This window comes from Pogona vitticeps, chromosome 6 (genome assembly GCF_051106095.1).
Source record: "Pogona vitticeps strain Pit_001003342236 chromosome 6, PviZW2.1, whole genome shotgun sequence".
Classification (NCBI taxonomy): domain Eukaryota; kingdom Metazoa; phylum Chordata; class Lepidosauria; order Squamata; family Agamidae; genus Pogona; species Pogona vitticeps.
In genome coordinates, this window is record NC_135788.1 from 110,952,155 (window position 1) to 110,961,412 (window position 9,258).

Here is a 9,258-nt window from a genome sequence, read left to right on the forward strand (position 1 = left end):
AATCGGAGAACACTCTTGTGAAAGAATATGTGAGGTTAATATGCTCAGGAGGAGCATGGTGCTGAAAATGGAAAGAGATGTAGTATGGGCTTCATAAGAAAAGGCCTCTCATCTTAAAATCCAAAAGAGCTTTTATTTAACAAATATAAAAACATTTATGTTTTCAGTCATAAAATTTCCAACATGCAACCTTTACAACAACAGGTAAATATGATCCTCACTACAAAAGCACATCCACCCTTTTCTGCCCCTGTGCCTTCTAGTCTAGAATGACTGTCATTCCATTTTAAGTTAAGGCCAAGGAAAAGATGCAGAGGGAGGGAGAATGTGTCCCGCACAACAAGAGAAACTCATGGTCCAATAATTTTTTTTTTGAGGGGGGAAGCCATCGCCTTCCAATGTCCACTAAATTGTGTGCATGTTTAAGAATGTTCACCCTACAGAAGGGTCAGATGGAATCGATAGTAATGCAATAACCCAGATATTTTAAAGAACTGAGCTATCTCCTTCCGCCCACTTTGCTCAAACATAATTCTTTAGCAAGGGATGAATATTTGCCTTTCACAGAGGCATTAAAGTCTTTCCCCTTTTCGCTCAAAACAGGAGCCGGTCGACAACAACATAACATTTTACGAACAGGTTTGTTTCACATCTACGAAAAAAAAAGAAGTGAGCTAAGAACAGGAATGAGCCACTTCTAGGTTGTTGCTCACAGTTCCCTCAGGGCGAGGGCAACGGATGACCCAGGCCATCACCATCCCCCTGTCCCCACTCCAAAGTCAATTGCTTTCCCCATCTGAACTGATGACTCCTCGGAGATGGGACCAGTCTGTCGCACGGCGTTGGATGGTGGGCTCCTCTGGAGAGCTGGGTGGCTCCTGGGCCTTGCTGTACAGACTCCAGACGTTCCGACGTCTTGGGCGGCCTGTATGGAAGGAAAAGAGATCAACGTTTCACAACATACCACACTGATACCCACAGACCTCCAGGGGCCAAGCTCATAGACTTTACCTCATTCACAACACCAACCTCAGATGCAAAGCAGCTGTGGGGAGGGGAGTGTGTGCGGGTGGGGGGGGTGAGGTCTGACTCCGCGGCCCGGTCCGGCTCAGGCCACGGACCGGTACCGGGCCACAGACCGGGGGTTTGAAGACCTCTTCCTTAAGAGGATCCTGGTCCACTCCTAATGAAGACCACACTGTCTTCCTATAAGGCAATCCCATTTTTTCCCAAACCCTTCGATCTTTCCATTTGCATATGCAAAACAATGAAAATACTGTAGTATTTGCTGAACCATGATGGTGTGGATGGATGGCGCAACCCCATTACCATTCAGTGCTGTCACATCCACATGAAAGTCAGAATGGCCATGGACAACATCCATTCTCTAGCAGGAGAGGAACAAGAAGACAGAAAAGTGTGGCACATTTCCCACATATGGGCCCAGAAATAAGACACCGAGCCCGTTCTATCCTAATATCAGAATGGAAACAAAAAACCACCCTTGACATCAGGTAGTACATTCATCTATTCAAGACCCTGATAGGGAGGAAATACATCACAAACAATTTCTCTTGATTCCCTGTTTTTTCCAGGCCAATGTGTGTGCATGGGGGAGAGATTTAAATAGACACAGAATTAAAAGAAAATAAATCTTTCTGAATGTTTCCAGTTTTCTATCCACCCACCCACCTGGAATTTTATACAGTGGTGCCTCGCTTAACGATTACCTCGTTAAATGATGAGACCACTTGACGATGAAGTTTTTGTGATCGCAAAACGATGTTTTAATGGTAAAAATTTGCTTAATGATGATCGGTTCCCTGCTTCGGGACGATTTTGAAACAGCTGACTAGTGGCTCTAAAATGGCCACCCACTGTGCAAAATGGCTCCCCGCTGTGTTTTCAGGACGGATTCCTCGCTTTACACGCACCGAAAATGGCCACCCTATGGAGGATCTTCATTGGACGCTGAGGTATTTAGCCCATTGGAACGCATTGAACCGGTTTCAATGCATTTCAATGGGCTTTTTCGTTTCGCTTGACGAGGATTTTGCTTAACAGCGATTTCAAAGGAACGTATTATCCTCGTCAAGCGAGGCACCACTGTATCACTAGCTAGACCCTTCCCTTTAGCTCCTTCCACCATATCCCCTTGACCTTCTGTGGAGATAATGTTGCTGATATCGAGCGAAGCCATCTCAGCTGCTTCTTCACGCTTCTGCTTCAGGGCCTTGCACTTGGCCAGAGATGGTGGCCCTGAAGAAAAATGAGAGAAAGCAGTGATCAAGAAGTGCTACACATTGACGGGTATTCAGAATTCTGACCTAGAAATGACCATACATAAAACTAGGCCACCTGTGTTTCTGTGAAACAGATCCTGCATCTTTAAAGATCTGCAGCTGGCAAACATTCAACAGTGGCTTCTGTCTGGCATGGATTGATGTGAAATGCCAATCTGGTTGGTGGCGTGAAGTAAAACAGATTTCTACCCTGTCCATGCCCTGCAAATCAGAGGAACCCTGGCTTTGCCCCTCAAGGGGATGGAAGAAATAAGAGAAGGAGGAAGGAAGAGGTATAGCCCATAAGTACTACACATTTTCTGCATACAGAAGGTCCGTCCCTGGCAGCTCTGGGTAAGTTGGTGAAACATTCTTCTTTATTCGTACCACTTAGTGTGGACAGCACGGTACCAGAGGGACTAACAGTCTGGCTTAGTACAAGGCAGCTTCTTCTGCTGGTCTTCTGGGTTATTCTACTGTATTGTTTAAAATTAAACAGAGAAGCGCATCACAAAGCGTGCTGCTTATACACCACCCCATAGTGGCGTATAAGCATTCTCGGTGCCGTTTACAATTTAATTATCCAGGCTACACATTCCTCCCCCCTCCAGCAAGCTAGGTACTCAATTTAACAAACTCAGAAGGATGGAAGGCTGACTGAACCTTAAGCCAGCTATCTGGGATTGAACCCCGGGTCATCAGCACAGCTTTGGCTTTATTTTACTTTACTTTATTTAGATTTATACCCTGTCCCTCTAGACAAAGTCTACTCAGGGCGGCTTACAAAAAATACTACGGTTTAACCACTGTGCCACAAGGCTCCTTACAGAAGGCAAGCATCTTATTCTTAATGCTGTTAAAGGTGGGGGACCAGAAAAATCTGGCACCCTTTTTAAGATAAATGGAACATGATTTCCTATAGCTAAGGGATTACAGCACCTTCTATGGCTTTTCCAATAACTCCTCTCCAAGGCTAGCATTTGATCTTTCACTCATCTCAAAAAGAAGGAATGAAAATCACCTGCTGGGGCATCATACTGGCATTCAAGTTGCAGAATAGATCAGATTCCACAAGTCTAAATACCCATCACCCTGGCACAACATTTTGGAGATTTGGAACCGGTGGCACCAAGTGTGCATGGTATTGCTAACTCAGCCTCTGTGCCACCCCCAGCCCCCCAGCAGGAAGTCTTCCTGGCCTATCTTGGTATCTGCCTCGCTCCACCAGAACCAATTCATGCTTACCTTTCAAACCAAGGTTTTCCAGCTCCTTTTTGAGGATCTCCACTTGAGCTTTGCGAGATCGGCAACCCGCAAACAGTTTCTTGTAATTCCGGTGCACACCGCATTCCCGGATGTAGCGCTTCAGGCGTCGGATGGAGGGGTGCTCCTCACCCTGCCGTCATAAGGAGAAGTGAGAACAAAGAGAAGCTTAGAAAGCATCCCAACATAGCCAGTGACACAAACATTGCTTACAACTCCATCAGTACACAAAGGGAGTCTAAATTACTGGCAAGTGGCCAGGAAGGGGATCTCAGGGTTGTGACAGTGGATGGACCTGCAGAAGGGTGATGAAAGGCCAGCACAGCATCCAGCTGCCGTGAAAAAAAAAACAGATTCCATGCTGGGATTAGAAAAGACATCAAAAATAAAACTGGACCATAAAGCTTTGATACAAAGATCGTACCAAGCATACCGGTAATACTTTGTAAAGGTCTGGTCCCTCCACTCCAAGAAAGATTTTGTAGAGCTGGAAATTTCTTACTTTCTTACTTACTTACTTGTTCAATTTGTATCCCGCCCATCTGGTATATTCTACCACTCTGGGCGTCTTACAGAATATCAAAAACAATTTAAAAAAACATAAAAACATTAGCATATAACAATAACAAATAGTGCAGGAATAAATAAATAATAAATAGCAAAGCAAAGAAATCAGTAGTTGACAGGAGGGAAGGCCTGGATGTACATCCATGTTTTCAGTTGGCATTTGAAAGTATCCAGCATTGGGGCCTCGCGAGTTTCTGGAGGAAGGTTGTTCCAAAGGCGAGGAGCCACCGCCGAGAAGGCCCGGCTTCATGTCTTTTCCCTCTGGGACTCCCTTGGCGTCAGGCTCCTCAGCCTCACCTCCTGACTCGTGCAGGTGATCCGAGTAGATCTTGGTGGGAGCAGGCGCTCTGCCAAGTATTGAGGTCCTAAACCGTTTAGGGCCTTATAGGTAAGCATTAGAACTTTGAAGTCAATGTGGAAATGGATGGGCAGCCAGTGCAGTTTGGCCAGAATAGGAGAAATATGTTGGTGTTTTCTCACACCAGTAAGGAGTCTGGCCGCTGCATTCTGCACCACTTGAAGTTTCCGCATCAGCCTCAAAGGAAGCCCCACATAGATCGCGTTACAGTGGTCTAGTCTTGAGATTACGAGCGCATGTACCAAGGTAGTGAGCGCCCCCATGTATTCACTATGTGGTGTTTAACACAGGCTTACACTGCTTTAAAAAGGGATAAGATGGGTTTGTGGAAGAGGAGGAGGAGGAACCAATGGAAATTCATTATGATGGTTAGATAAAGCCTCCAAGTTCAGAGAGGGTATTTCACTACAGTAGATCCTACTTCCTGGGAGGAGCCGGGGGGGGGGACAACGAGAGGATTATTGCCCTTATGGGTTGCTCCTAAGTTTCCTGAAAGAACCTGGTGGCTCACTGCAAAAATAAATAAATAAATTTTAAAAAAAGGATTTTGTACTGGATAAATCCTCCCTGAATGAAGCACAGAATAGGTTCTCAGGCAGCCTTTCTTCACATGGTGTCCCCGGATGTGCTAGACGAGAACGCCCACCACCTCCAGCCCACATGAGCATTTGTTGGGTTCATAAAGTGGTAGTGGTGGTGGGAGCCGTTCTAGGTTGAAGGAAAACAAGGAACTTTCATACAGATTCAGAAAGAAGCCTTTTTCTACTTTAGAGGGGCACACGAGTGAGCGCCAGAGCTTGGCTCTTGGACCAAAGGGAAGAGCGATGGAGCCTGGCAAAGACAGGCAGACCAAGTATTTGAATGATTCTTGCCCAAAGCGAAAGAGGCCAAAAATGACACACATCTTTCCCTCAGAGCTTAGGCAAGCAATGTCTGTGTACAGCTAGTGAACCATAAAGGAGTTACTAATTATCACATCACCTCACCTTTCCTTGATGCTGCTGCTTGGAAGATGTGGGATTATCCTCATCCTCTGAGCTAGGGGACTCTTCCTCCTTCACAGATGCATCGTAGGATGCTTCCTTGCTGTTAATTTTCTTTGCAGGCTTTCCTTTTTCTCTTTTCAGCTGGCTGGGAGTTCTTTTCCTTCCCGCTAATTTGCTGTCAGAATCCTCCGGATCAGCCTCTGAATCTTTTTTGCGCACTCTCTGGGACTTCTCCGCTCCTCCTCTTTTCACCTTCTCTTCCCCCTCGTTGGATTCGCTCTCAAACCCATCCGTGCTTTTCTTTTGAAGCCCTATTTCCCCCGTCTCACTCTTGCTTTCGCATTCGTCTGATCCACTCTCTGATTCGTGGCTGCTCAGAGTCTCTTTCCTGAAAGTGCTTTTACCTTTTTCTGACTCCTCTGTCTCACTTGTGGACTGTCCTTCACTTCTATGGCCTTTTTGCCTTCCCTGATTTTTTCGTTTCGAGCCCTTTGCCTCATCCGTTCCGCTTTCCGAATCTTCGCTGATCACAGTCCTTTTGGGTTTCTCCACCTCTTGCTTCTTTTCCTCCTGTTCTTTCTTCCCACTCGTATCCCTCCTCTGTCTCTTCTTCACGTCTCCTTTCCTGGACAGCCTACTGCCTTCGGAATCACTCTCTGATTTATGGCTCTGTTTTTTCCCCTGTGGCCTCTTTGTTTTCCCTTTGGGTGTTCCTTTCTTCATCTGACTCTTGTCCCAGCTGCCATCTGAATCACTTCCCAGCTCTTCTGCACTCACACTTTCTCTTCTTCGTTCGCTATTTGCCATCTTTTTCTTGACCCTTAACTCCAAATCACTCCCGGAGGCATCCTCGCTCTCAGGCTCCTCCTCCTCCTCCTCCTGAGCCTTCTGAATTCTTTGTCCTCTCTTGTTCCCCTTCTTGTTTCGGTTATCCCACTCCTCCTCTCCACTCTCAGTGGAATCAACTCTTTTTTTCCTGGGTATTTTCCCCACTTTGGAGGGCTCACTTTTTTCTTCCGGCTCATCATCTTTTTTTCTCCTTTGCTCATCCTGCGTTCTGTCCTTTCCTTTGGCCTCAGTCCGTTTGTGTTCTTTGCCAAACCTTTTCTTTTTCTCGAACTCCCACTCGGAGTCATATTCCAGCTCAGTTTTTTTGCCTTTTGACGCTTTTATGTGTTTTTCAATCACCGCCAGTACATCGCTGTCTTGCTCTTCTGTGTCTTCGTCGGACTCACTCCCTGAAGTCTCTTGCTGCCTCTTGACAAACCGTTGCTTGGTTGTCTTGCTACCTTTGAAGCTCTCCCTTTGTGACTTCCAGTGTGATGCCCTTCCTTTGTTCTCTGGACGAAGCCCATCACTCCCTGATTCATCAACGTGAGTTTCTGCTCTGTCTAATTGATCAGAGGACTCTGAGGACTTCCTCTCACATTTTGAGGTGCTGCGGAGTGGTACTTTCTTAGAATCAATCCCAGAATCTTCTTCATCAGAACTGACTTCTGAAGGAAAAAGAAAAGCAGAAGGGAAAAACATTACACATCTTGGCAACATAGTGCTGTTGCTCTCTTGGCTCTATCACTTAGCACTTGTCTGACCACCTATGGCGAGTAACAACTGTCCATAGGCAACCAGTCATCCTCAACACCAGCAGAAGAGATCAAGTCAAAACGGGTCATCTGCATATTATTGCCATAATACAAAACAATCTGCTTCGAAGATTATATACTTTCTTGACTTATCCTTGTGTTTAATTTTTTCTATCCAGTCTTTCCATTAAAAACCTCTGAAAGCAGCTTCTAAAAATAAAACCAACACCAAGAGAAAAAAAAAGACAACTATGAGAGGAAAAGGGAACCATATCGAAAGAACAACATCAGCAATGATACAAAAACCACATTGTTCATTCAAAGCACATTGTTGACTAGCCTCAGTTACTGCAACTACTTATTCTTCAAAAGAATGCCACAACAATTTTTTTTTTAAAAAAAACAACAACTCATCTGGTTGGCTATAAATCAGGAAACAAGACCAGTTACCAGTACATTAAGAGAAAACAGAAGCACTTCCTCCTCCAATATATGATCATATTATGGAAATATGGACACTGCTACCCAGAAAGAGAGCCTCTTCTGTTCAAGGAAGAATACTATTTTTTGTCAATAAAAATGCACCTACAGTTTCCAAATAACGATGGAAAGCATCTTTATGAGTCTCTTCCCAGCCCAAATCTACCACAAGGAAGAAAACAATACATGTTGTTTTATAGCCCAACTTTTACCAAGTTTCTTTCTCATTCGTTGCTTCTTCTGCTCCTGTTTGCTTTGGACCTCATCACCAGAGCTACTGGAGGTGCAGCGGGGTCTCTTCTGGCCTTCCGGTTTGACAGAAACCGGGACTTCATGGCCTGAGGAATCAGCACTGTCTGGAGAATCATCAGCCTGTGAATGTGTAAAAATAAACAAACATTTCAAAATTAATGCAATTATATCCCTTTCACTGCTTCCTTGGGCATAATACTGTACACCCTTCCTCTCCACCCCAAAGCTTTCCAGCTGCCTCCCTCAAGGGTACACAACTGCCCATCTCCCTTCAACCATGGCGCGCACCTTCATCTGGATCAGTTCCTCTTCTACCAGCAGTTTGAGTTGCTCCTTCTCCTCTTTAGTTAGACTTTCTTGCCCAGTGTGGGCAAGGTATTTCTTCCGGACGATGACATGAGTGAGAACACTGCAAAGAGACCGTGATGATGGTGAGGCAGGTTGCACCGACCCAACACCCATGGTTTTTTATACCACTAAACTGTACAAGGCGACTATGGGCGCAATGATATCTCCATTGTATTGTCATTACAGGTATGCCCTACTAGAGCCCACAACCCCAGTTTCATTTATCGAAACACCTGCTGGGAGGTAGCCGTTCTTCATTTTTAGTACATTTCTGTTCTGCAAGCCATCTAGGAACATGTGTTAATGGGCAGCCATACTATTTTATTATTATTATTATTCCACCTTCTCCCAATCCAATGCCACAAGGCAGTTTACGAAAATGATTTAAAATAAATAAGCCAAAAATTTTAAAATACAGTTAAGAACATAATAATGATAATGGGCATTGAACAACTAGGAACATTTTTTTAAAGGACATTTTTTTAAACAACTAGGAACATTTTTTTTAAGGACATTTTTTTAAGGCAACCCTTTGGTTGCCAAAGACTTGCTTGAGCATCACTGCCAACAGAAGGCCAGGAAAGAAGGGGATGACCTAAGTTCTGGTGGAAGGGAGTTTCACAGTCTGGAAAAACTCATGTCCTCAGCGATTCATAGTACGCACCTTCATGGCAAAGGTACAGGAATCTGAGCTTGCCTTGGAAAACTGCATAGTTTAATCCCAGGCTTGGGTGTGTTATCCTTTCACTCTGCACATGCTCGTGGTCGTTCTCATCATTACTTTGTTATTGTGGAGATGGCATTCCAAACAGAGCATGCCAAGGGGAATGGCCACTAACTACCTCTCTGGTTCCTATTAAACCGTGCAGAAAGCTCCGAAGTCTTGGATCAGAGCAGTGCAGAGTCAGTCCCACCCCGCCGGCTGCGGCAAGGGGAACCCCGAGGTCCGGTCCCCCACCTGAGATCAGGGCTCCCTTGGAAGAGCCCCCTGATAAAGTCCCGCATCTCTGATCTCCTTCCAGCACTCTCGGCGGCCATCCTTTCCCGCCAACTGGCTCCTCCGAGCCAACGTAGCCGTCGAGCTCGTCGGAATTTTAGTCCGACGCAAGGGGGAACGCCTGTCGCGCGACGCAATGCCT

General features: G+C 45.4%; 1 protein-coding gene across 2 annotated transcripts; it reads right to left on the bottom strand.

Moving 5' to 3' along the window:
• Window positions 1-113: 113 nt before the first annotated feature.
• Window positions 114-9,241, bottom strand: HIRIP3 (HIRA interacting protein 3). 2 transcript variants are annotated; one of them, XM_072976826.2, is made up of 7 exons: window positions 9,078-9,241; window positions 8,060-8,180; window positions 7,732-7,891; window positions 5,457-6,952; window positions 3,528-3,678; window positions 2,161-2,259; window positions 114-925 (listed from the first exon to the last, which is right to left on the bottom strand). In XM_072976826.2, the coding sequence occupies exons 1-7, from the start codon at window positions 9,155-9,157 to the stop codon at window positions 780-782; spliced, it is 2,253 nt and encodes a 750-aa protein (XP_072832927.2). In that variant the 5' UTR covers window positions 9,158-9,241; the 3' UTR covers window positions 114-779. The 2 variants fall into 2 exon arrangements, with proteins under 2 accessions (XP_072832927.2, XP_072832928.2); XM_072976827.2 differs by lacking the exon at window positions 9,078-9,241 and adding an exon at window positions 8,784-8,895.
• Between the last annotated feature and the right edge of the window lie 17 nt (window positions 9,242-9,258).

Bases quoted from the DNA above. Each gene is read 5' to 3' on its own strand.
- HIRIP3 (XM_072976826.2), bottom strand. From the start codon at position 9,157: ATGGCCGCCGAGAGTGCTGGAAGGAGATCAGAGATGCGGGACTTTATC. The intron at 8,181-9,077 runs GTGGGGGACCGG...GTCTCTTTGCAG, and splicing joins CAAGGGAGCCCTGATCTCAG to TGTTCTCACTCATGTCATCG. The intron at 6,953-7,731 runs GTAAAAGTTGGG...TTTTTCCTTCAG, and splicing joins ACGAATGAGAAAGAAACTTG to AAGTCAGTTCTGATGAAGAA.